We start from the raw sequence: 27753 nt of genomic DNA, 5'->3' as shown, positions 1-27753 counted from the left end.
CAACAGAAATTAAAATGTGATCGCAAATATTTTTGGATGAATTCTAACCACAAATCTAAAGAAACTCCAGAGAGTCGCGCTTAAATACAACTCCCATCTTTGAGCAAAAGTGAGAATAAACCAACTCATACACGTGCACGCACCCTCCACCCACAACTACCTGTCAATACAACGTTTCCAACCACAAACTAATGCATTCTGCTTTTCGTTTGCTTCTCTTCTATTAATTGCTTCCTCTCATCTGACTCCTTAAGATCATCTTCACGGTGGCAGACTCATTTATCCAGTCACTTAGAGCGAAGAGTATTTATATCATATCATTCATATTGCAGACACCATTTGTTCATTAATTCATTCATTGATAATGGGGAAAGGAGGTATTTTCCACCAAAATCAAAATCATGGAGACAATGGATCATCAAATGGAAACTCTGGTCCTCACCTCCTTTCGCCTTTTCAGATGGGTTCGCTGTTTAATCTATCTCACAGGTAATTCACTATATTACCAATTTGTTAGACCAATTTGTTAGGATGGTTTCATCGTGAGTAATTTATATAATTTCATGCAACGCCAATGGGCATTAGGTGTTAGTACTCATGATCTGCACTTACCTTCAGAGTTGTGTTGGCTCCCATGACCCGATGTCGTGCACTGGACAACATCCCGCAGCCCTGCCACGTGGAGTTCTATTCTCAGAGAACCACGAGAGGAGGCCTCCTCATCACCGAAGCAAACGCAGTCTCACCACAAGCCATAGGGTACGTGCGCTCTCCTCATCAGTTGCACTTCGTTTTCTTCCTCTGATTAAATTAATGCATATTATTTTGGAATGCAGTAAAGAAGGTTGAAAATCATAACCTTTTATGTAATCTTGTGCAGCTTTCCACATTCTCCCGGAATTTTCAAGGATGAGCAAATTAAGGCCTGGAAAAATGTTGTAGACGCAGTTCATGAGAAGGGCGGTATCATTTTCTGCCAGATATGGCATGTTGGCCGGGCGTCGCACACAGGTAAGAAATGAACAAATCCTTTCCATTATTCAAGAACATAGTTATTTGCTGAGAAATACCAAATGTAATTGTAGCTAGCAATCTCATTGCATTAGCACACACAACTAAACATTTCAATAAGTAGATTTTGGATTAGAATAAATCTGTGTTCCGGCATAAAATAAATTAATAATGGCGCATACTTTTAACAGTTTCTTGTTGTTTGTTTATTTGATAAAGCAGTTTATCAGCCCAACCAAGAAGCCCCGCTGTCCTCCACCAACAAGGAGATTCTACAACAGTGGAGTATCTTGATGCCGGACGGCTCTAGGGACACCTGCTCCCAACCCCGTGCCCTCGCGACGGCAGAAATCTCTGAAATAGTCGACCAATTTCGCCAATCCGCCAGAAATGCAATGTCGGCGGGGTTCGACGGCGTGGAAATACACGGAGCTCACGGTTACCTGATCGATCAATTTCTCAAAGACGGCGTCAACGACCGAACCGACGAATACGGCGGAAGCATTGAGAACCGCTGCCGTTTCGCCCGCGAAATTGTGGAGGCGGTGGTGGAGGAGATCGGGGCTGAGCGCACCGCTATACGACTATCTCCCATCATAGACCACAATGGGGCAAAGGATTCCGACCCTCTGGCTCTCACTCAGCACTTAATTCGTTTCCTGAATGGTTACCCGCTGGCCTATCTGCATGTCACCGAACCACGGTTTACCAGGGAGGGCCTCAAGGAAGGTGATCCGCAGGAATCCGAGAAGATGACTGTAGAGATGTGGAGCACAGTGAGAGGGGAGTACAGAGGATTGCTGATGCGGAGCGGGGGATATGTAAGAGAAAGTGGAATGGAAGCCGTGTCGAAAGGCCATGCAGACCTGATATCCTTCGGCCGTCTATTCATTTCGAATCCAGACCTGCCTCTCAGATTCGCCATTGATGCCAAGCTCAACGAATTCGATAGATCCACATTCTACACTCATCATCAGGTTGCCGGTTACACTGATTACCCATTTTACATAAATTTTCCTACTGCAAATACAAAAGCTAATCAAATCTAGAGTACGAAAAGCAAAGGCTCCACATTCAATTGAGTATGCACTTCTACTGTAACCATGTCAATAGCAGTATTAAGAACGAAATATAATATTCGGTGACTCTGAAAGTGTTTATGGTTTGGTTCTTTTTCATTTGAGATTTAGATTTTTATTTTATTTGTTATTGGAATATATTTGTCTCACACTTACATGGAGCTGATGCATCGTCAAGTTGTCAGATTCGTTGAAGTTATGACCGTTTGTTTGGATTGTTTTTTGTTTTTAGTCATTTATGTTTCTTGTACTATCATTCAGGGATGGAATTTGACTATAACTAGTACTAAAGTTATCTAAACCATCAAATTTAACGAGTGATTCAGATTCAAATTTAACGAGTGATTCAGATTTGAAATTCCTGCATGAGTACCATCTTTTTTTTCTTTTGTCGTTTTGTTTTCTTTTATTTTTATATGTTTTAAAACGTTACAAATGTGTCGCAAGTCAATGTATTGATTCATCAAAGATAAGCGGGATAGTCCATTTGTTTTTAGTTGGACTTTAAATAGCAGTGTTTTGGATGGATTTACCAGTCATTGGTTTTTAGTTGGACTTTAAATAGCAGTGTTTTGGATGGATGTCCCAGTCATTATCTGATATATAAAGTTTATATTTGTTTGGGTAATTGTTCATAAGAAAATTAAAGTTGAAGATGACTTCTTTGCAAGTGGATTATTAACTTGAATTTAAGATAAACCTAAGCGACAATGAACGATAAAGCAATTTTATATGATAGGATTTGTGGACGTAAATAAACGGTGTGGTCCAAGGCTTATATCAAATACAAGTAGTGAATGAAATCGAATTGATAGAAACTATGAGAGAAAAAGAGAATTAATAGAAAAGTGAGCAGGAATATAAATGGTGTGGTGGAAGGTTTATATGAAATACAAGTAGTGCATGAAATGGAATTGATTGAAAGAAATTATGGGAGAAAAGGAAAATTAATACCAAAGCAAGCAGGGATATAGAGCAATGCTTTTGTGTTATTATTTTGTTATTTTTATAGGTATTCTTTGATAAGGTTTTTTCTCAAGATATTGTCGAGGATTTATCGCTTTTGAGAGGTGTGGCTTTTACTTTTATTTATGTGGGTTTTTATTTATGTGGGTTTTCATGATGGTTGATTGTAGTGAAGTTATTAGTGAGTTTTTCATCTTCTCACAAGACTCAGTCTTGTTAAATTTTTTGATTGTGTTCATTAGAAATTAGCCTCTTCACTAGAAACCCTAAGGTAAAGTTTGTGCTATGTTGTTCTAAGATATGTGGTTGTAAAGTTTGTGCTATGTTGTGCTTAGATCTATGGTGGCTAGCATTGATTTGTGATGGGTTAGCACCTAAGAGCTTTCCCTATTGCAAGGTCTCGTGGCTTCACGAGAAACCCCAAGGTAAAGTTTACGCTATGTTGTGCTTAGATCGGTGGTGGCTAACATTAATGTACAATGTGTCTTAGGCTCCATAGATCGTACCAAGCACATAGCTCGTATGTCCATTGGGGTAAAGCCTCCTAGGAAGTAGCTTGCACTAAGGTTAGTGGTTTCCTCCAATTAGGTTCATTATTTCTTATTTCTGCAAAGGTTGATAGGGTTTCTTGACCTTTAGAGTTTTGATTAATAGATTATATGGTTTTAAATCTAGTGTTTTTGATCTTTTAGGTTGCCCATAAGTATGTTCCTACCAATGGTGGTGTGAAGAAGCCACACATATATCATCATGGAACTCTTACTCTTCAGTAAGTTGGTGTCTTATAGGTTATGGGAGAGTGTTCTCAAAGTCTTTGATTGTGCTAATGAAACTCACAACTTCATGATACCGCAAGGTGAAGTTTGTTCTATGTTGTGCTCAGATATATGGTGGCTAAAATTGATATGTGATGGATTAGCACATGAGAGCTTCGTCAAGTGCAGGGCTTGGGAACTTCAACAAAAATCTCCAAGGTAAAGTTTGTGCTATGTTGTGCTTGAGTATTTACTGTTCTGGTTATGAGTTCTCTGTAATGCCCTTTTTTATGGCATGGGTTGTTGGTTTGAATCCTTATTCAAAGGTTTAGTTTAGTTCCATGGCTTGTACCAAGCGGATAACTTATAATTCCACTAGAGTGAAGGCTCTGAGGAAGTAGCTTACGACCAAGGTCAGTGGTTTCCTCACATTAGGTTCAATTTTACTTATTTCTGCAAAGGATGATAACGTTTTCATTCTTGAACTTTAGGGTTTTGATTAATAGATGTCAAGGTTTTAAAGCCAAGGCTTTTGATCTTTCAAGCTACTAGTAAGGATGATCCTACCACTGGTGGTGTGAAGAAGTTTCACAAATATCATCATTAGGTGTCTTCCAGGTTATGGTAGTGTATCATATTTGTAACTGATTTAATTTATTTTTAAATGATTTTGGGGGTTTTGAAACTAGGTGAAATACTATTATAGTGATCTTATGGAAGTTTCACAATGTGTTTTTTTATAATTGTTTGTTTTTCTGTTCTTTTGTAATTTTATTTCTAAAACTTATATAATCTTTTGAGCGTGTTGAGGTGAAATTTGAAAATATCAGAAAAGTATTGAGCAATGAAATTCGAAAATATCATAAAGATATTGAGCAACGAAATTCAAAATGATGCAGGAGCATCTGGTCGACAGGGCACAGACCGAGAAGAGGCAGAACAGGTTTCTGAAGAAGATTGGGAGAAATGAATATTTCAACAGAAGGACAGCAAGACTGTCTTAGTTTTTTTTATTATCATTTTGTTCTTTAAGGATTAGACTACAGCATTTAGTTTATTAGCTTAAGTGACTTGTTAACTTGTTTCTGTTTCAGTTGTAATAACAGGTCCTAACTAAAATTGTTAAGGGCTTGTAGTTATAGGTTTTGAATTAAGATTATTAGAGAATTAGACAAAAGACCATAAATCATTGTAAAGCATCAAACCCTTACGAGACAGAAGGAACAGCTAAGTTAACAATAGCCAAATCATGTAACTGGAGTAACTGTCAGGTAACTGTAATCTGGAACTAACTAACAGTTACCTAACCACTGAGCTATTGTATAAGAAGATAGAAAAAACACATGTAAAAGGTTCTGGAGTGCGACATTGAAACAAGAGAAATAGCAGAATACAACTCTTTTCCTTCATATATATTGTTCAGTGCATCTTAAATAAATTTACAGATTGTGATTTTATGTCCTCAAAGAAATATCTTGCATCTACAGTGAATTCTTTTCATTGCATCTATTACAAATACGAACCGTGACAGAGTTTCACACAGCATCCACACACAATTCATTTATTCTCATTTACTGTTCATATTCACACATTGCAAAATAGTATTGTAACCAAATATCATCACTCTGAGAGGCAACCGCATACATACACCAAGTTCTGTTCAAGAAAATACATTGCAGGTCGACACAGTGACAGGGTTTTCTAATTACAAGCGTCCCACGACCAGCCGAAGCCGAAGTCAAGTGAAGAACGAAAGGAGTCGGACTATCAAGCAAGAAAAGCCACGGTTCTCAAAACTCAGGTAAGCAACAACACCAAAGTCCAAAGAAATTATTACATTTGCTGTGTATAACTATTTCCAGACATAACATTGCCAACGGCCAAACAAATGAGCACTCATAAGACTATCCAAGCACTGCTGTAGAATGACCGAGTGACGAGAAAGCAAAAGACCGAAACATTCATCGAAAATTACCATAGAAACCCTCAGAAGTTACAGAGTGGGTCGAACCCTCACACAGACTTGACTCATTAACGAAATACAGACAACCATGGCAAACAAATACCGTGCAGACTAAAAGCCACAGAAGAAGGTGAAATAGAAACAGAGCTACCCGGAAGACAAGCGGTCGAATCCCCTGCAAGGCCACGGAACCAGTTACCTGCAATCACCGTGACATACATTGTTAGGGTCGCGGATGTAAACAAACTCATGCAACAGTAAATAGCCAGAGAGCGACGAATAGACAGAACAGAGTGAGGAAAAACCAGTGTAGAGCCACGGTGCGGAAACTTACCAGTTGTAACCAGGTCCAGAAGTTGCAGAAGCTCAGCGATAACCTGACCACAGAGGAGCTGTGAAGGGTTAGGCGGAATTCGAGTTGAGGACAAGAGCATACAGCATGCAACGAAACCCTTACCTGAGCAGACGAAGTTGAACGATGGTTTGAAACCAGAGACGGAGTTGCAACTTTGAGCTTCCCACCAAGACGGAGCCGAACCTCTGAACAGAACCCATAAGTAGAACCGAATACCAGAGCAGAGCCACAGAGGGCGGAACATTGCAGAGAGTAACAAAACCCATGCACAGAGCCGAACATCAGAGCAAAGCCACAGAGAACAAGCATAACAGCGAAAATGACCGAATGAGCGCGAACATTCCGGAGAAAAGGGCCAAGTGATAGTTAGGGTTTTGCCAAATCCCGAGACGGACAGGTGGAGCGTGGAGAGGCGGATAGGTACAGGCGGGTGATTAAATATCACCTAATTCATAAATACGCAATCAACAAATATCCCATTACAACATAATCACACAAGTCCACGTAAGGTTCGGGAGTGAGGGGCCACGTGGGCTGGGTCCCCATCAATTGGTATCAGAGCAGTTTTCTTTAGTTAAGAGAAGATGGCAGAAGGACAAGTGCCAAGACGAGGACGTGGAAGAGGTGCACGTAGAGGAGCAGATGAAGGATTGCGAGAGCAAATTAGAGTTCTTACAGCTCGCTTGGAAGCAGTAGAAGCGGGTAGACGAAGAGACCCAGAACTGGGAGACACCAGTGAAGAGGAGGTGATGACTGCTGCAGAAGGGTCTGATGAGGAAGCTCCAGAATTGAGGTTGCTGCAACAGGTTTTGATGGCCAGCAGCAAACCAAAAACAGAAATCTCAAATTATGATGGCAGTCTGTCTGCGGAAGTCCTGTTGGACTGGATAAGCGAACTGGATAAATATTTTGAAAATGAAGAAGTCAGTGAGGATAAGAGGGTTAAGTTCGCTGCCACTAAGTTGAAGGGACACGCACTATTATGGTGGGACAGTGTCCAAGCAGACAGAAAGAAAATGAACAAGACGCCGATACGGCTATGGTCTAGAATGATAGCAAAGTTGAAGGGCAGATTCCTGCCGAAAGATTACCAGGTGGAATTATATCGGCGAGTGCAGAGTCTAAGACAAAAAGGGATGACAGTTAGAGAGTATACAGAAGAATTTTACAGAGTAAATTTACGTGCTGGTTATACTGATGATAACCCAGAAAAGACAGCAAGGTACGTAAATGGATTAAGGATGGAGATACTAGATGAAATTAGTATTCTTTCTCCCCGGAATATTGAAGAAGCCTTTCAGAGCGCTGTTAAGGTGGAGGAAAAGATTAACAGAAAACAGAACAGCAGAAGAGGGAGAGGAAGTAGCAGAGGACGAGGACAGTCCTACGGAAGAGGTAAGAGTGCTGCAAACAGCGAAGAAAGCAGCAGTTCAAAAGCTTCAGGAACAGCCGAAAAAGGAGATAGCACCAGAGGAGGTCGGTCATACCAGAGAGGACGAGGGAATGGCCGCGGAAGAGGGGCGAATGTCCAGTGCTACAGGTGCCACAAATGGGGGCACAGAGCCTTTGAGTGTCCAGAAGCTGAACAAGCTGGTCAAAGAGGAACGCTGATGGCACAGCCTGAAGAAGCTGAAGCACAACCCCGGGAAGTGGAAGACATGGCAGAAACGGGGGAAGCTTTAATTTTGAATAAAGTGTTGATAAAGCCAACCAAGGAAGTGGCTGAAACAACCCAGAGGAAAGCACTATTCCGGACAGTTTGTAAGTCGCATGGAAAGTGCTGTAAGGTAATTATAGACAGCGGGAGTACTGACAACTTGGTAGCCACGGAGATGGTGGAAAAGTTGGGGTTGAAGCGGCTGAAGCACCCCACACCTTATAAGGTGTCGTGGCTGCAGAAAGGCCACCAGTTGTTGGTCGATGAACAATGTGAAGTGGAGTTCCGCATTGGCAAGTACCACGATACAGTGGTCTGTGATGTCATGCCAATGGACGTGTGTCACATACTGCTCGGAAGGCCATGGCAGTATGACAGGAAGGTGACACACGATGGCAAAACAAATTGTTATAAATTTACGAAGGATGGGGTCAAACATACACTTGTACCCATCAAGGAGGAAGATACAGCTGGATCCAGTGGGACAAAAGCATTATTACTTGGAGGAAAGCAGTATATAAAACAGATTGAAGAGAATGAGATTAATTTTGCAGTGGTAAGGAGGATGAAGCCAGTATTACTGAGCGTGGAAAGGTCAGAATTGCCTAAGGAGATCCAGGAGCTGTTAGAAGAATTCCATGATATTGCGGCTGAGGAGTTACCTGATAAGTTACCTCCCAAGAGGAGCATCAGCCACCATATTGACTTTATACCCGGATCAAGTTTACCGAACAAGGCAGCGTACAGAATGAGCCCCAAGGACAACGAGGAGGTACGCAAACAAGTGCAGGAATTGTTAGACAAGGGACTGATCAGAGAGAGTTTAAGCCCCTGTGCGGTACCTACAGTCCTTGCACCCAAGAAGGGGGGAGAATGGCGAATGTGCACAGATTCGCGGGCCATAAACAAGATCACCATTCGTTACAGGTTTCCCTTGCCTAGAATGGATGATATGATGGACTGTCTTAGTGGGGCAGCGTATTTTACTAAGATCGATCTGAAAAGTGGGTACCATCAGATCAGGATAAGAGAGGGAGATGAGTGGAAGACAGCCTTCAAGACCAACGAAGGACTGTACGAATGGCTGGTCATGCCATTTGGATTGAGTAATGCTCCAAGCACTTTTATGAGATTAATGAACGAGATGTTAAAAGAGTTTATAGGAAAATTTGTAATAGTCTATCTGGATGATATTTTGATTTTCAGCAGGACGAGAAGAGAACACCTTCAGCATATCCGAAGGGTGTTCGAAAAGCTGCAGCAGAACAAACTGCTGGTAAATTTAAAGAAATGCACTTTCTTGCAGAAGGAGTTGATTTATCTGGGATTTGTGGTAGCAGAGAATGAGTTGAAGATGGACCCAGAGAAGATTGAAGCGATCATGAGTTGGCCGTCACCCAAGAGTTTATTTGAGGTACGTAGTTTTCACGGTTTAGCAAGTTTTTACCGGAAGTTTATCAAGAATTTTAGTGAAATCTGCGCACCCATGTTGGAGACCATCAAGAAGGCCAGCCAACCTTTTTGCTGGACTAAGGCGGCAGAAAACAGTTTCCAACTCCTGAAGCGTAAGATAATAGAAAGGCCAATCTTGAGACTGCCCGATTTCAGCAAACCTTTTCAGGTTCGGTGTGATGCCAGCGGGACAGCTATTGGCGCTGTACTCAGTCAAGAGGACAGACCAGTGGCATTCTTTAGTGAGAAGCTGAATGAGAGTCGGCAGAAGTATTCGTCATATGATAAGGAATTTTATGCAGTGGTTCAAGCCTTGAAACATTGGAGGCACTACTTACTGGGAAATGAGTTCGTTTTGTTCTCTGATAATTCTGCTTTGCAGTACATAACTCAGCAGCACAAACTGAACCATAAACATGCCAAGTGGGTAGAGTATCTACAAAGTTTCACCTTTGTGTTGAAACACATAAGTGGGCAAGCCAACAAAGTGGCGGACGCTTTGAGTAGAAGAGCCCTGCTCTTACAGGAAAGTGGCATACAGGTGATGGGATTTGAATATCTGAAAGATTTATACCAGATGGACGCGGTTTCAAAGAAGCTTTTGAAGCATGCCAGAATCCCGTATTGAGGAATACAAGCCCATGGCTAGATTACAATCTACAGGAAGGATTGTTGTTTCGAGGGGGACAGCTGTGTGTTCCAGATTGTTCGATGAGGGAAAATCTAGTGAGAGAGAAACACAGCGGCGGACTAGCGGGACATTTTGGCGTCAATAAGACAGTGGAGCAGCTCGCGCATTTTTATTACTGGCCAAGGATGAATCGAGACGTGCAGCGGTATATAACCAGATGTAAAATCTGCCAACTAGCGAAGGGACACAGCCAGAACACGGGGCTGTATACACCCCTACCTGTTCCAAGCAGGCCGTGGGATTCAGTCAGCATTGATTTTGTCCTAGGATTGCCTAGAACACAGAGGGGGTATGATTCAGTGATGGTGGTGGTGGACAGGTTTTCCAAGATGGCTCATTTCATTCCTTGCCGGAAGACAAGCGACGCCACGAACGTGGCACATCTTTTTTTTACGGAAGTAGTTCGACTACATGGCTTACCAAAAACTATTGTTTCAGACAGGGATGTGAAATTTACAGGACATTTTTGGCACACCCTGTGGAAAAAGCTGGGCACACAACTAAACTTCAGCTCTGCGTATCACCCGCAGACTGATGGACAGACAGAGGTGGTAAACAGGAGTTTGGACAACTTATTACGCAGCTTGACGGGAGAGAACTCACGATTGTGGGACCGAGCTCTTGCCCAGGCAGAATTCGCTTATAACGATTCGCCAAATAGGAGCACCGGTCTTAGCCCATTTCAAATCTTGTATGGTATGCATCCGCGAGGAGTACATGAATTACGAGATTTGGGACAGCTAGAAAGAAGGAGTGCAGACGGGGAAGATTTTGCAGAAGCAATGAGTGAGCTGCATGAAAAGGTCAAGACAAGACTACAGGACAGCACGCAGAAATATAAGCAACATGCAGACATAAGGCGGCGAGAGGTAAACTTTGAAATTGGGGACGAAGTCCTTGCACATTTGCGCCGGGAACGGTTTCCTAAGGGCACGTATAACAAATTGAAATTTAAAAAAATCGGCCCGTGCAAAATTCTGCGAAAATTCTCAGCAAATGCATATGAAATTCAGCTGCCACCTGATATAGGCATATCACCCATATTCAATGTGGCAGACCTGTTTCCATACCATGCCCAGGCAGAGGAAGGACGAGTGGTACAGCCACAACGGGACACCCAGCTCGAGGACAATCTTTGGAAGAAACAGTTACCATCGGTCAAGACCCATGAGATAGAAGGAATCATCAGCACGCAAGTGGCCAAAAAGACACGCAGAAAGGAATATCTGCGTTATCTCGTTAAATGGAAGGACCGTCCAATGGAGGACAGTTCTTGGCTTGACGAGATGCAGATCCGAAAGGCAGGTTACTCGGTGGAAGAACTCATGGAACGGAGCCATGAGAACTCTCTTTTACCCCGGCAGCCTGATGCAGGAGCATCTGGTCGACAGGGCACAGACCGAGAAGAGTCAGAACAGGTTTCTGAAGAAGATTGGGAGAAATGAATATTTCAACAGAAGGACAACAAGACTGTCTTAGTTTTTTTTATTATCATTTTGTTCTTTAAGGATTAGACTACAGCGTTTAGTTTATTAGCTTAAGTGACTTGTTAACTTGTTTCTGTTTCAGTTGTAATAACAGGTCCTAACTAAAATTGTTAAGGGCTTGTAGTTATAGGTTTTGAATTAAGATTATTAGAGAATTAGACAACAGACCATAAATCATTGTAAAGCATCAAACCCTTACGAGACAGAAGGAACAGCTAAGTTAACAATAGCCAAATCATGTAACTGGAGTAACTGTCAGGTAACTGTAATCTGGAACTAACTAACAGTTACCTAACCACTGAGCTATTGTATAAGAAGATAGAAAAAACACATGTAAAAGGTTCTGGAGTGCGACATTGAAACAAGAGAAATAGCAGAATACAACTCTTTTCCTTCATATATATTGTTCAGTGCATCTTAAATAAATTTACAGATTGTGATTTTATGTCCTCAAAGAAATATCTTGCATCTACAGTGAATTCTTTTCATTGCATCTATTACAAATACGAACCGTGACAGAGTTTCACACAGCATCCACGCACAATTCATTTATTCTCATTTACTGTTCATATTCACACATTGCAAAATAGTATTGTAACCAAATATCATCACTCTGAGAGGCAACCGCATACATACACCAAGTTCTGTTCAAGAAAATACATTGCAGGTCGACACAGTGACAGGGTTTTCTAATTACAAGCGTCCCACGACCAGCTGAAGCCGAAGTCAAGTGAAGAACGAAAGGAGTCGGACTATCAAGCAAGAAAAGCCACGGTTCTCAAAACTCAGGTAAGCAACAACACCAAAGTCCAAAGAAATTATTACATTTGCTGTGTATAACTATTTCCAGACATAACATTGCCAACGGCCAAACAAATGAGCACTCATAAGACTATCCAAGCACTGCTGTAGAATGACCGAGTGACGAGAAAGCAAAAGACCGAAACATTCATCGAAAATTACCATAGAAACCCTCAGAAGTTACAGAGTGGGTCGAAACCTCACACAGACTTGACTCATTAACGAAATACAGACAACCATGGCAAACAAATACCGTGCAGACTAAAAGCCACAGAAGAAGGTGAAATAGAAACAGAGCTACCCGGAAGACAAGCGGTCGAATCCCCTGCAAGGCCACGGAACCAGTTACCTGCAATCACCGTGACATACATTGTTAGGGTCGCGGATGTAAACAAACTCATGCAACAGTAAATAGCCAGAGAGCGACGAATAGACAGAACAGAGTGAGGAAAAACCAGTGTAGAGCCACGGTGCGGAAACTTACCAGTTGTAACCAGGTCCAGAAGTTGCAGAAGCTCAGCGATAACCTGACCACAGAGGAGATGTGAAGGGTTAGGCGGAATTCGAGTTGAGGACAAGATCATACAGCATGCAACGAAACCCTTACCTGAGCAGACGAAGTTGAACGATGGTTTGAAACCAGAGACGGAGTTGCAACTTTGAGCTTCCCACCAAGACGGAGCCGAACCTCTGAACAGAACCCATAAGTAGAACCGAATACCAGAGCAGAGCCACAGAGGGCGGAACATTGCAGAGAGTAACAAAACCCATGCACAGAGCCGAACATCAGAGCAAAGCCACAGAGAACAAGCATAACAGCGAAAATGACCGAATGAGCGCGAACATTCTGGAGAAAAAGGGCCAAGTGATAGTTAGGGTTTTGCCAAATCCCGAGACGGACAGGTGGAGCGTGGAGAGGCGGATAGGTACAGGCGGGTGATTAAATATCACCTAATTCATAAATACGCAATCAACAAATATCCCATTACAACATAATCACACAAGTCCACGTAAGGTTCGGGAGTGAGGGGCCACGTGGGCTGGGTCCCCATCAATTGGTATAAGAGCAGTTTTCTTTAGTTAAGAGAAGATGGCAGAAGGACAAGTGCCAAGACGAGGACGTGGAAGAGGTGCACGTAGAGGAGCAGATGAAGGATTGCGAGAGCAAATTAGAGTTCTTACAACTCGCTTGGAAGCAGTAGAAGCGGGTAGACGAAGAGACCCAGAACTGGGAGACACCAGTGAAGAGGAGGTGATGACTGCTGCACAAGGGTCTGATGAGGAAGCTCCAGAATTGAGGTTGCTGCAACAGGTTTTGATGGCCAGCAGCAAACCAAAAAAAGAAATCTCAAATTATGATGGCAGTCTGTCTACGGAAGTCCTGTTGGACTGGATAAGCGAACTGGATAAATATTTTGAAAATGAAGAAGTCAGTGAGGATAAGAGGGTTAAGTTCGCTGCCACTAAGTTGAAGGGACACGCACTATTATGGTGGGACAGTGTCCAAGCAGACAGAAAGAAAATGAACAAGACGCCGATACGGCTATGGTCTAGAATGATAGCAAAGTTGAAGGGCAGATTCCTGCCGAAAGATTACCAGGTGGAATTATATCGGCGAGTGCAGAGTCTAAGACAAAAAGGGATGACAGTTAGAGAGTATACAGAAGAATTTTACAGAGTAAATTTACGTGCTGGTTATACTGATGATAACCCAGAAAAGACAGCAAGGTACGTAAATGGATTAAGGATGGAGATACTAGATGAAATTAGTATTCTTTCTCCCCGGAATATTGAAGAAGCCTTTCAGAGCGCTGTTAAGGCGGAGGAAAAGATTAACAGAAAACAGAACAGCAGAAGAGGGAGAGGAAGTAGCAGAGGACGAGGACAGTCCTACGGAAGAGGTAAGAGTGCTGCAAACAGCGAAGAAAGCAGCAGTTCAAAAGCTTCAGGAACAGCCGAAAAAGGAGATAGCACCAGAGGAGGTCGGTCATACCAGAGAGGACGAGGGAATGGCCGCGGAAGAGGGGCGAATGTCCAGTGCTACAGGTGCCACAAATGGGGGCACAGAGCCTTTGAGTGTCCAGAAGCTGAACAAGCTGGTCAAAGGGGAACGCTGATGGCACAGCCTGAAGAAGCTGAAGCACAACCCCGGGAAGTGGAAGACATGGCAGAAACGGGGGAAGCTTTAATTTTGAATAAAGTGTTGATAAAGCCAACCAAGGAAGTGGCTGAAACAACCCAGAGGAAAGCACTATTCCGGACAGTTTGTAAGTCGCATGGAAAGTGCTGTAAGGTAATTATAGACAGCGGGAGTACTGACAACTTGGTAGCCACGGAGATGGTGGAAAAGTTGGGGTTGAAGCGGCTGAAGCACCCCACACCTTATAAGGTGTCGTGGCTGCAGAAAGGCCACCAGTTGTTGGTCGATGAACAATGTGAAGTGGAGTTCCGCATTGGCAAGTACCACGATACAGTGGTCTGTGATGTCATGCCAATGGACGTGTGTCACATACTGCTCGGAAGGCCATGGCAGTATGACAGGAAGGTGACGCACGATGGCAAAACAAATTGTTATAAATTTACGAAGGATGGGGTCAAACATACACTTGTACCCATCAAGGAGGAAGATACAGCTGGATCCAGTGGGACAAAAGCATTATTACTTGGAGGAAAGCAGTATATAAAACAGATTGAAGAGAATGAGATTAATTTTGCAGTGGTAAGGAGGATGAAGCCAATATTACTGAGCGTGGAAAGGTCAGAATTGCCTAAGGAGATCCAGGAGCTGTTAGAAGAATTCCATGATATTGCGGCTGAGGAGTTACCTGATAAGTTACCTCCCAAGAGGAGCATCAGCCACCATATTGACTTTATACCCGGATCAAGTTTACCGAACAAGGCAGCGTACAGAATGAGCCCCAAGGACAACGAGGAGGTACGCAAACAAGTGCAGGAATTGTTAGACAAGGGACTGATCAGAGAGAGTTTAAGCCCCTGTGCGGTACCTACAGTCCTTGCACCCAAGAAGGGGGGAGAATGGCGAATGTGCACAGATTCGCGGGCCATAAACAAGATCACCATTCGTTACAGGTTTCCCTTGCCTAGAATGGATGATATGATGGACTGTCTTAGTGGGGCAGCGTATTTTACTAAGATCGATCTGAAAAGTGGGTACCATCAGATCAGGATAAGAGAGGGAGATGAGTGGAAGACAGCCTTCAAGACCAACGAAGGACTGTACGAATGGCTGGTCATGCCATTTGGATTGAGTAATGCTCCAAGCACTTTTATGAGATTAATGAACGAGATGTTAAAAGAGTTTATAGGAAAATTTGTAATAGTCTATCTGGATGATATTTTGATTTTCAGCAGGACGAGAAGAGAACACCTTCAGCATATCCGAAGGGTGTTCGAAAAGCTGCAGCAGAACAAACTGCTGGTAAATTTAAAGAAATGCACTTTCTTGCAGAAGGAGTTGATTTATCTGGGATTTGTGGTAGCAGAGAATGAGTTGAAGATGGACCCAGAGAAGATTGAAGCGATCATGAGTTGGCCGTCACCCAAGAGTTTATTTGAGGTACGTAGTTTTCACGGTTTAGCAAGTTTTTACCGGAAGTTTATCAGGAATTTTAGTGAAATCTGCGCACCCATGTTGGAGACCATCAAGAAGGCCAGCCAACCTTTTTGCTGGACTAAGGCGGCAGAAAACAGTTTCCAACTCCTGAAGCGTAAGATAACAGAAAGGCCAATCTTGAGACTGCCCGATTTCAGCAAACCTTTTCAGGTTCGGTGTGATGCCAGCGGGACAGCTATTGGCGCTGTACTCAGTCAAGAGGACAGACCAGTGGCATTCTTTAGTGAGAAGCTGAATGAGAGTCGGCAGAAGTATTCGTCATATGATAAGGAATTTTATGCAGTGGTTCAAGCCTTGAAACATTGGAGGCACTACTTACTGGGAAATGAGTTCGTTTTGTTCTCTGATAATTCTGCTTTGCAGTACATAACTCAGCAGCACAAACTGAACCATAAACATGCCAAGTGGGTAGAGTATCTACAAAGTTTCACCTTTGTGTTGAAACACATAAGTGGGCAAGCCAACAAAGTGGCGGACGCTTTGAGTAGAAGAGCCCTGCTCTTACAGGAAAGTGGCATACAGGTGATGGGATTTGAATATCTGAAAGATTTATACCAGATGGACGTGGGTTTCAAAGAAGCTTTTGAAGCATGCCAGAATCCCGTATTGAGGAATACAAGCCCATGGCTAGATTACAATCTACAGGAAGGATTGTTGTTTCGAGGGGGACAGCTGTGTGTTCCAGATTGTTCGATGAGGGAAAATCTAGTGAGAGAGAAACACAGCGGCGGACTAGCGGGACATTTTGGCGTCAATAAGACAGTGGAGCAGCTCGCGCATTTTTATTACTGGCCAAGGATGAATCGAGACGTGCAGCGGTATATAACCAGATGTAAAATCTGCCAACTAGCGAAGGGACACAGCCAGAACACGGGGCTGTATACACCCCTACCTGTTCCAAGCAGGCCGTGGGATTCAGTCAGCATTGATTTTGTCCTAGGATTGCCTAGAACACAGAGGGGGTATGATTCAGTGATGGTGGTGGTGGACAGGTTTTCCAAGATGGCTCATTTCATTCCTTGCCGGAAGACAAGCGACGCCACGAACGTGGCACATCTTTTTTTTACGGAAGTAGTTCGACTACATGGCTTACCAAAAACTATTGTTTCAGACAGGGATGTGAAATTTACAGGACATTTTTGGCACACCCTGTGGAAAAAGCTGGGCACACAACTAAACTTCAGCTCTGCGTATCACCCGCAGACTGATGGACAGACAGAGGTGGTAAACAGGAGTTTGGGCAACTTATTACGCAGCTTGACGGGAGAGAACTCACGATTGTGGGACCGAGCTCTTGCCCAGGCAGAATTCGCTTATAACGATTCGCTAAATAGGAGCACCGGTCTTAGCCCATTTCAAATCTTGTATGGTATGCATCCGCGAGGAGTACATGAATTACGAGATTTGGGACAGCTAGAAAGAAGGAGTGCAGACGGGGAAGATTTTGCAGAAGCAATGAGTGAGCTGCATGAAAAGGTCAAGACAAGACTACAGGACAGCACGCAGAAATATAAGCAACATGCAGACATAAGGCGGCGAGAGGTAAACTTTGAAATTGGGGACGAAGTCCTTGCACATTTGCGCCGGGAACGGTTTCCTAAGGGCACGTATAACAAATTGAAATTTAAAAAAATCGGCCCGTGCAAAATTCTGCGAAAATTCTCAGCAAATGCATATGAAATTCAGCTGCCACCTGATATAGGCATATCACCCATATTCAATGTGGCAGACCTGTTTCCATACCATGCCCAGGCAGAGGAAGGACGAGTGGTACAGCCACAACGGGACACCCAGCTCGAGGACAATCTTTGGAAGAAACAGTTACCATCGGTCAAGACCCATGAGATAGAAGGAATCATCAGCACGCAAGTGGCCAAAAAGACACGCAGAAAGGAATATCTGCGTTATCTCGTTAAATGGAAGGACCGTCCAATGGAGGACAGTTCTTGGCTTGACGAGATGCAGATCCGAAAGGCAGGTTACTCGGTGGAAGAACTCATGGAACGGAGCCATGAGAACTCTCTTTTACCCCGGCAGCCTGATGCAGGAGCATCTGGTCGACAGGGCACAGACCGAGAAGAGTCAGAACAGGTTTCTGAAGAAGATTGGGAGAAATGAATATTTCAACAGAAGGACAACAAGACTGTCTTAGTTTTTTTTATTATCATTTTGTTCTTTAAGGATTAGACTACAGCGTTTAGTTTATTAGCTTAAGTGACTTGTTAACTTGTTTCTGTTTCAGTTGTAATAACAGGTCCTAACTAAAATTGTTAAGGGCTTGTAGTTATAGGTTTTGAATTAAGATTATTAGAGAATTAGACAAAAGACCATAAATCATTGTAAAGCATCAAACCCTTACGAGACAGAAGGAACAGCTAAGTTAACAATAGCCAAATCATGTAACTGGAGTAACTGTCAGGTAACTGTAATCTGGAACTAACTAACAGTTACCTAACCACTGAGCTATTGTATAAGAAGATAGAAAAAACACATGTAAAAGGTTCTGGAGTGCGACATTGAAACAAGAGAAATAGCAGAATACAACTCTTTTCCTTCATATATATTGTTCAGTGCATCTTAAATAAATTTACAGATTGTGATTTTATGTCCTCAAAGAAATATCTTGCATCTACAGTGAATTCTTTTCATTGCATCTATTACAAATACGAACCGTGACAGAGTTTCACACAGCATCCACGCACAATTCATTTATTCTCATTTACTGTTCATATTCACACATTGCAAAATAGTATTGTAACCAAATATCATCACTCTGAGAGGCAACCGCATACATACACCAAGTTCTGTTCAAGAAAATACATTGCAGGTCGACACAGTGACAGGGTTTTCTAATTACAAGCGTCCCACGACCAGCCGAAGCCGAAGTCAAGTGAAGAACGAAAGGAGTCGGACTATCAAGCAAGAAAAGCCACGGTTCTCAAAACTCAGGTAAGCAACAACACCAAAGTCCAAAGAAATTATTACATTTGCTGTGTATAACTATTTCCAGACATAACATTGCCAACGGCCAAACAAATGAGCACTCATAAGACTATCCAAGCACTGCTGTAGAATGACCGAGTGACGAGAAAGCAAAAGACCGAAACATTCATCGAAAATTACCATAGAAACCCTCAGAAGTTACAGAGTGGGTCGAACCCTCACACAGACTTGACTCATTAACGAAATACAGACAACCATGGCAAACAAATACCGTGCAGACTAAAAGCCACAGAAGAAGGTGAAATAGAAACAGAGCTACCCGAAAGACAAGCGGTCGAATCCCCTGCAAGGCCACGGAACCAGTTACCTGCAATCACCGTGACATACATTGTTAGGGTCGCGGATGTAAACAAACTCATGCAACAGTAAATAGCCAGAGAGCGACGAATAGACAGAACAGAGTGAGGAAAAACCAGTGTAGAGCCACGGTGCGGAAACTTACCAGTTGTAACCAGGTCCAGAAGTTGCAGAAGCTCAGCGATAACCTGACCACAGAGGAGATGTGAAGGGTTAGGCGGAATTCGAGTTGAGGACAAGAGCATACAGCATGCAACGAAACCCTTACCTGAGCAGACGAAGTTGAACGATGGTTTGAAACCAGAGACGGAGTTGCAACTTTGAGCTTCCCACCAAGACGGAGCCGAACCTCTGAACAGAACCCATAAGTAGAACCGAATACCAGAGCAGAGCCACAGAGGGCGGAACATTGCAGAGAGTAACAAAACCCATGCACAGAGCCGAACATCAGAGCAAAGCCACAGAGAACAAGCATAACAGCGAAAATGACCGAATGAGCGCGAACATTCCGGAGAAAAAGGGCCAAGTGATAGTTAGGGTTTTGCCAAATCCCGAGACGGACAGGTGGAGCGTGGAGAGGCGGATAGGTACAGGCGGGTGATTAAATATCACCTAATTCATAAATACGCAATCAACAAATATCCCATTACAACATAATCACACAAGTCCACGTAAGGTTCGGGAGTGAGGGGCCACGTGGGCTGGGTCCCCATCAATTGGTATAAGAGCAGTTTTCTTTAGTTAAGAGAAGATGGCAGAAGGACAAGTGCCAAGACGAGGACGTGGAAGAGGTGCACGTAGAGGAGCAGATGAAGGATTGCGAGAGCAAATTAGAGTTCTTACAGCTCGCTTGGAAGCAGTAGAAGCGGGTAGACGAAGAGACCCAGAACTGGGAGACACCAGTGAAGAGGAGGTGATGACTGCTGCAGAAGGGTCTGATGAGGAAGCTCCAGAATTGAGGTTGCTGCAACAGGTTTTGATGGCCAGCAGCAAACCAAAAACAGAAATCTCAAATTATGATGGCAGTCTGTCTACGGAAGTCCTGTTGGACTGGATAAGCGAACTGGATAAATATTTTGAAAATGAAGAAGTCAGTGAGGATAAGAGGGTTAAGTTCGCTGCCACTAAGTTGAAGGGACACGCACTATTATGGTGGGACAGTGTCCAAGCAGACAGAAAGAAAATGAACAAGATGCCGATACGGCTATGGTCTAGAATGATAGCAAAGTTGAAGGGCAGATTCCTGCCGAAAGATTACCAGGTGGAATTATATCGGCGAGTGCAGAGTCTAAGACAAAAAGGGATGACAGTTAGAGAGTATACAGAAGAATTTTACAGAGTAAATTTACGTGCTGGTTATACTGATGATAACCCAGAAAAGACAGCAAGGTACGTAAATGGATTAAGGATGGAGATACTAGATGAAATTAGTATTCTTTCTCCCCGGAATATTGAAGAAGCCTTTCAGAGCGCTGTTAAGGCGGAGGAAAAGATTAACAGAAAACAGAACAGCAGAAGAGGGAGAGGAAGTAGCAGAGGACGAGGACAGTCCTACGGAAGAGGTAAGAGTGCTGCAAACAGCGAAGAAAGCAGCAGTTCAAAAGCTTCAGGAATAGCCGAAAAAGGAGATAGCACCAGAGGAGGTCGGTCATACCAGAGAGGACGAGGGAATGGCCGCGGAAGAGGGGCGAATGTCCAGTGCTACAGGTGCCACAAATGGGGGCACAGAGCCTTTGAGTGTCCAGAAGCTGAACAAGCTGGTCAAAGGGGAACGCTGATGGCACAGCCTGAAGAAGCTGAAGCACAACCCCGGGAAGTGGAAGACATGGCAGAAACGGGGGAAGCTTTAATTTTGAATAAAGTGTTGATAAAGCCAACCAAGGAAGTGGCTGAAACAACCCAGAGGAAAGCACTATTCCGGACAGTTTGTAAGTCGCATGGAAAGTGCTGTAAGGTAATTATAGACAGCGGGAGTACTGACAACTTGGTAGCCACGGAGATGGTGGAAAAGTTGGGGTTGAAGCGGCTGAAGCACCCCACACCTTATAAGGTGTCGTGGCTGCAGAAAGGCCACCAGTTGTTGGTCGATGAACAATGTGAAGTGGAGTTCCGCATTGGCAAGTACCACGATACAGTGGTCTGTGATGTCATGCCAATGGACGTGTGTCACATACTGCTCGGAAGGCCATGGCAGTATGACAGGAAGGTGACACACGATGGCAAAACAAATTGTTATAAATTTACGAAGGATGGGGTCAAACATACACTTGTACCCATCAAGGAGGAAGATACAGCTGGATCCAGTGGGACAAAAGCATTATTACTTGGAGGAAAGCAGTATATAAAACAGATTGAAGAGAATGAGATTAATTTTGCAGTGGTAAGGAGGATGAAGCCAGTATTACTGAGCGTGGAAAGGTCAGAATTGCCTAAGGAGATCCAGGAGCTGTTAGAAGAATTCCATGATATTGCGGCTGAGGAGTTACCTGATAAGTTACCTCCCAAGAGGAGCATCAGCCACCATATTGACTTTATACCCGGATCAAGTTTACCGAACAAGGCAGCGTACAGAATGAGCCCCAAGGACAACGAGGAGGTACGCAAACAAGTGCAGGAATTGTTAGACAAGGGACTGATCAGAGAGAGTTTAAGCCCCTGTGCGGTACCTACAGTCCTTGCACCCAAGAAGGGGGGAGAATGGCGAATGTGCACAGATTCGCGGGCCATAAACAAGATCACCATTCGTTACAGGTTTCCCTTGCCTAGAATGGATGATATGATGGACTGTCTTAGTGGGGCAGCGTATTTTACTAAGATCGATCTGAAAAGTGGGTACCATCAGATCAGGATAAGAGAGGGAGATGAGTGGAAGACAGCCTTCAAGACAAACGAAGGACTGTACGAATGGCTGGTCATGCCATTTGGATTGAGTAATGCTCCAAGCACTTTTATGAGATTAATGAACGAGATGTTAAAAGAGTTTATAGGAAAATTTGTAATAGTCTATCTGGATGATATTTTGATTTTCAGCAGGACGAGAAGAGAACACCTTCAGCATATCCGAAGGGTGTTCGAAAAGCTGCAGCAGAACAAACTGCTGGTAAATTTAAAGAAATGCACTTTCTTGCAGAAGGAGTTGATTTATCTGGGATTTGTGGTAGCAGAGAATGAGTTGAAGATGGACCCAGAGAAGATTGAAGCGATCATGAGTTGGCCGTCACCCAAGAGTTTATTTGAGGTACGTAGTTTTCACGGTTTAGCAAGTTTTTACCGGAAGTTTATCAGGAATTTTAGTGAAATCTGCGCACCCATGTTGGAGACCATCAAGAAGGCCAGCCAACCTTTTTGCTGGACTAAGGCGGCAGAAAACAGTTTCCAACTCCTGAAGCGTAAGATAATAGAAAGGCCAATCTTGAGACTGCCCGATTTCAGCAAACCTTTTCAGGTTCGGTGTGATGCCAGCGGGACAGCTATTGGCGCTGTACTCAGTCAAGAGGACAGACCAGTGGCATTCTTTAGTGAGAAGCTGAATGAGAGTCGGCAGAAGTATTCGTCATATGATAAGGAATTTTATGCAGTGGTTCAAGCCTTGAAACATTGGAGGCACTACTTACTGGGAAATGAGTTCGTTTTGTTCTCTGATAATTCTGCTTTGCAGTACATAACTCAGCAGCACAAACTGAACCATAAACATGCCAAGTGGGTAGAGTATCTACAAAGTTTCACCTTTGTGTTGAAACACATAAGTGGGCAAGCCAACAAAGTGGCGGACGCTTTGAGTAGAAGAGCCCTGCTCTTACAGGAAAGTGGCATACAGGTGATGGGATTTGAATATCTGAAAGATTTATACCAGATGGACGCGGGTTTCAAAGAAGCTTTTGAAGCATGCCAGAATCCCGTATTGAGGAATACAAGCCCATGGCTAGATTACAATCTACAGGAAGGATTGTTGTTTCGAGGGGGACAGCTGTGTGTTCCAGATTGTTCGATGAGGGAAAATCTGGTGAGAGAGAAACACAGCGGCAGACTAGCGGGACATTTTGGCGTCAATAAGACAGTGGAGCAGCTCGCGCATTTTTATTACTGGCCAAGGATGAATCGAGACGTGCAGCGGTATATAACCAGATGTAAAATCTGCCAACTAGCGAAGGGACACAGCCAGAACACGGGGCTGTATACACCCCTACCTGTTCCAAGCAGGCCGTGGGATTCAGTCAGCATTGATTTTGTCCTAGGATTGCCTAGAACACAGAGGGGGTATGATTCAGTGATGGTGGTGGTGGACAGGTTTTCCAAGATGGCTCATTTCATTCCTTGCCGGAAGACAAGCGACGCCACGAACGTGGCACATCTTTTTTTTACGGAAGTAGTTCGACTACATGGCTTACCAAAAACTATTGTTTCAGACAGGGATGTGAAATTTACAGGACATTTTTGGCACACCCTGTGGAAAAAGCTGGGCACACAACTAAACTTCAGCTCTGCGTATCACCCGCAGACTGATGGACAGACAGAGGTGGTAAACAGGAGTTTGGGCAACTTATTACGCAGCTTGACGGGAGAGAACTCACGATTGTGGGACCGAGCTCTTGCCCAGGCAGAATTTGCTTATAACGATTCGCCAAATAGGAGCACCGGTCTTAGCCCATTTCAAATCTTGTATGGTATGCATCCGCGAGGAGTACATGAATTACGAGATTTGGGACAGCTAGAAAGAAGGAGTGCAGACGGGGAAGATTTTGCAGAAGCAATGAGTGAGCTGCATGAAAAGGTCAAGACAAGACTACAGGACAGCACACAGAAATATAAGCAACATGCAGACATAAGGCGGCGAGAGGTAAACTTTGAAATTGGGGACGAAGTCCTTGCACATTTGCGCCGGGAACGGTTTCCTAAGGGCACGTATAACAAATTGAAATTTAAAAAAATCGGCCCGTGCAAAATTCTGCGAAAATTCTCAGCAAATGCATATGAAATTCAGCTGCCACCTGATATAGGCATATCACCCATATTCAATGTGGCAGACCTGTTTCCATACCATGCCCAGGCAGAGGAAGGACGAGTGGTACAGCCACAACGGGACACCCAGCTCGAGGACAATCTTTGGAAGAAACAGTTACCATCGGTCAAGACCCATGAGATAGAAGGAATCATCAGCACGCAAGTGGCCAAAAAGACACGCAGAAAGGAATATCTGCGTTATCTCGTTAAATGGAAGGACCGTCCAATGGAGGACAGTTCTTGGCTTGACGAGATGCAGATCCGAAAGGCAGGTTACTCGGTGGAAGAACTCATGGAACGGAGCCATGAGAACTCTCTTTTACCCCGGCAGCCTGATGCAGGAGCATCTGGTCGACAGGGCACAGACCGAGAAGAGGCAGAACAGGTTTCTGAAGAAGATTGGGAGAAATGAATATTTCAACAGAAGGACAACAAGACTGTCTTAGTTTTTTTTATTATCATTTTGTTCTTTAAGGATTAGACTACAGCATTTAGTTTATTAGCTTAAGTGACTTGTTAACTTGTTTCTGTTTCAGTTGTAATAACAGGTCCTAACTAAAATTGTTAAGGGCTTGTAGTTATAGGTTTTGAATTAAGATTATTAGAGAATTAGACAAAAGACCATAAATCATTGTAAAGCATCAAACCCTTACGAGACAGAAGGAACAGCTAAGCTAACAATAGCCAAATCATGTAACTGGAGTAACTGTCAGGTAACTGTAATCTGGAACTAACTAACAGTTACCTAACCACTGAGCTATTGTATAAGAAGATAGAAAAAACACATGTAAAAGGTTCTGGAGTGCGACATTGAAACAAGAGAAATAGCAGAATACAACTCTTTTCCTTCATATATATTGTTCAGTGCATCTTAAATAAATTTACAGATTGTGATTTTATGTCCTCAAAGAAATATCTTGCATCTACAGTGAATTCTTTTCATTGCATCTATTACAAATACGAACCGTGACAGAGTTTCACACAGCATCCACGCACAATTCATTTATTCTCATTTACTGTTCATATTCACACATTGCAAAATAGTATTGTAACCAAATATCATTACTCTGAGAGGCAACCGCATACATACACCAAGTTCTGTTCAAGAAAATACATTGCAGGTCGACACAGTGACAGGGTTTTCTAATTACAAGCGTCCCACGACCAGCCGAAGCCGAAGTCAAGTGAAGAACGAAAGGAGTCGGACTATCAAGCAAGAAAAGCCACGGTTCTCAAAACTCAGGTAAGCAACAACACCGAAGTCCAAAGAAATTATTACATTTGCTGTGTATAACTATTTCCAGACATAACATTGCCAACGGCCAAACAAATGAGCACTCATAAGACTATCCAAGCACTGCTGTAGAATGACCGAGTGACGAGAAAGCAAAAGACCGAAACATTCATCGAAAATTACCATAGAAACCCTCAGAAGTTACAGAGTGGGTCGAACCCTCACACAGACTTGACTCATTAACGAAATACAGACAACCATGGCAAACAAATACCGTGCAGACTAAAAGCCACAGAAGAAGGTGAAATAGAAACAGAGCTACCCGGAAGACAAGCGGTCGAATCCCCTGCAAGGCCACGGAACCAGTTACCTGCAATCACCGTGACATACATTGTTAGGGTCGCAGATGTAAACAAACTCATGCAACAGTAAATAGCCAGAGAGCGACGAATAGACAGAACAGAGTGAGGAAAAACCAGTGTAGAGCCACGGTGCGGAAACTTACCAGTTGTAACCAGGTCCAGAAGTTGCAGAAGCTCAGCGATAACCTGACCACAGAGGAGATGTGAAGGGTTAGGCGGAATTCGAGTTGAGGACAAGAGCATACAGCATGCAACGAAACCCTTACCTGAGCAGACGAAGTTGAACGATGGTTTGAAACCAGAGACGGAGTTGCAACTTTGAGCTTCCCACCAAGACGGAGCCGAACCTCTGAACAGAACCCATAAGTAGAACCGAATACCAGAGCAGAGCCACAGAGGGCGGAACATTGCAGAGAGTAACAAAACCCATGCACAGAGCCGAACATCAGAGCAAAGCCATAGAGAACAAGCATAACAGCGAAAATGACCGAATGAGCGCGAACATTCCGGAGAAAAAGGGCCAAGTGATAGTTAGGGTTTTGCCAAATCCCGAGACGGACAGGTGGAGCGTGGAGAGGCGGATAGGTACAGGCGGGTGATTAAATATCACCTAATTCATAAATACGCAATCAACAAATATCCCATTACAACATAATCACACAAGTCCACGTAAGGTTCGGGAGTGAGGGGCCACGTGGGCTGGGTCCCCATCACAAAAATATCATAAAAGTATTAAGCTTCTTATCCCAAAGTTTCCTTTTAAGATATTGGTTCAAGAAATTAGGTGGGATTTTAAAGTATGTGCTTGGAAACTTGGAAAGCTTTTACTAGGGGTACCCTTGTTGTCTCATCATTTGTGTATTCTTTCTGTTTGATTTCAAAACATGAAACAATTAATTTCATTCTCTTTGCCACAATGCACATTAAATTTGTTCAATATTAAGTGTCTATGGTTTGGATACATAAACTGCTCTGTATGGTCACCATCTTCTAATTAGAAAGCGATTAGATGCAAAGCATTTTTTTCTTTCTATTAAGTCTCTTTTATTTGCTTTTTTATATTTTTCTATTTTAACAAAATTATTTTTAACCTAATTTGTTATGGTAATGTAAATTATGCCTTCGAATACTCCCTTGAATTTTCGCTTTAATATTGAACCATGTTGGGAAATGATACAAAACTTAATGTTAGTGTAGACATTGTATGGATTTAGTTCACGTGTTTGGTTTATCATCCCATTATTTGTTTCCCTTGTAATTAAATGAAAATGTTCAAGTGTAAGTTCATTGGGTTTTCATTGTGTGAGAAGTCCCTTTCTTATGGTGACATCATTTTCCTTGTTTTTAATTTTAAATTCTATTGTTATTTCTGTGGGTTGTTTTCTCTTAGTTCTCTAAATCTTTGTAAATATTTGTGTGTTTCAGATGGATCTTCATTTTCAAAGCCATTTTATTTTATCTTTGCAGGATGTTGCTAAGGCTTACCTTGTGGGCTTATTCAAGGATACAAACATGTGTGCTATTCATGCTAAAAGTGTTACTATTAGCCCAAAGATATACAACTAGCGAGAAGGATTCACAGTGAGAGGGCTTAAGCTTCTATTCTTTGGAATATAAGAGCCATTGAATATTACCATTTTAGCGAGAAGGATTCACAGTGAGAGGGCTTAAGCTTCTATTCTTTGGAATATAAGAGCCATTGAAGATTACCATTTTTTGATATATAATTGTATCTCTGTGTATTTATTAGACTATACTATTTTCATGTTAGTTCTACAATTCTGATTTATGTTTACAGTACATTTTAAGTGGATGACCTTGCTGGATTTTTCTTTTGTGATGAACCTTCATTCGGTGGATTTAAGCTTGTTGTATTCTATTAGATGTTCAAGAAACTAACTTCCAAGCCTATTTTATAATGATTGAATATAATATTTTGAAAGTGCATTGTTATTAATTTTATCAATTATTCATTGTTGTATGTTTTTCAAGTTGTTTTGTGGGT

The 27753-nt window shown here is 42.9% G+C and overlaps 1 protein-coding gene across 1 annotated transcript; it reads left to right on the top strand.

The window, feature by feature from the left end:
- Window positions 1–215: 215 nt before the first annotated feature.
- On the top strand, window positions 216–27379 carry LOC149258585 (12-oxophytodienoate reductase 7-like). The gene is made up of 5 exons (XM_089372130.1): window positions 216–489; window positions 619–759; window positions 881–1011; window positions 1234–1988; window positions 27216–27379. Exons 1-5 carry the CDS (start codon window positions 365–367, stop codon window positions 27312–27314), a joined length of 1251 nt encoding a protein of 416 aa, XP_089228256.1. The 5' UTR covers window positions 216–364; the 3' UTR covers window positions 27315–27379.
- Window positions 27380–27753: the final 374 nt, after the last annotated feature.

Source organism: Pinus tabuliformis, chromosome 6 (genome assembly GCF_031772625.1).
Source record: "Pinus tabuliformis cultivar Carrire ecotype Pingquan chromosome 6, CPIR1, whole genome shotgun sequence".
In the NCBI taxonomy this organism is placed as follows: Eukaryota; Viridiplantae; Streptophyta; class Pinopsida; order Pinales; family Pinaceae; genus Pinus; species Pinus tabuliformis.
Note: the sequence above shows the minus strand (reverse complement) of the source record. Positions and strands in the feature narration are given on the sequence as shown.

Bases quoted from the DNA above. Each gene is read 5' to 3' on its own strand.
- LOC149258585 (XM_089372130.1), top strand. From the start codon at position 365: ATGGGGAAAGGAGGTATTTTCCACCAAAATCAAAATCATGGAGACAAT. The intron at 1,012-1,233 runs GTAAGAAATGAA...TTGATAAAGCAG, and splicing joins TGGCCGGGCGTCGCACACAG to TTTATCAGCCCAACCAAGAA. The intron at 1,989-27,215 runs GTTGCCGGTTAC...TTATCTTTGCAG, and splicing joins CATTCTACACTCATCATCAG to GATGTTGCTAAGGCTTACCT.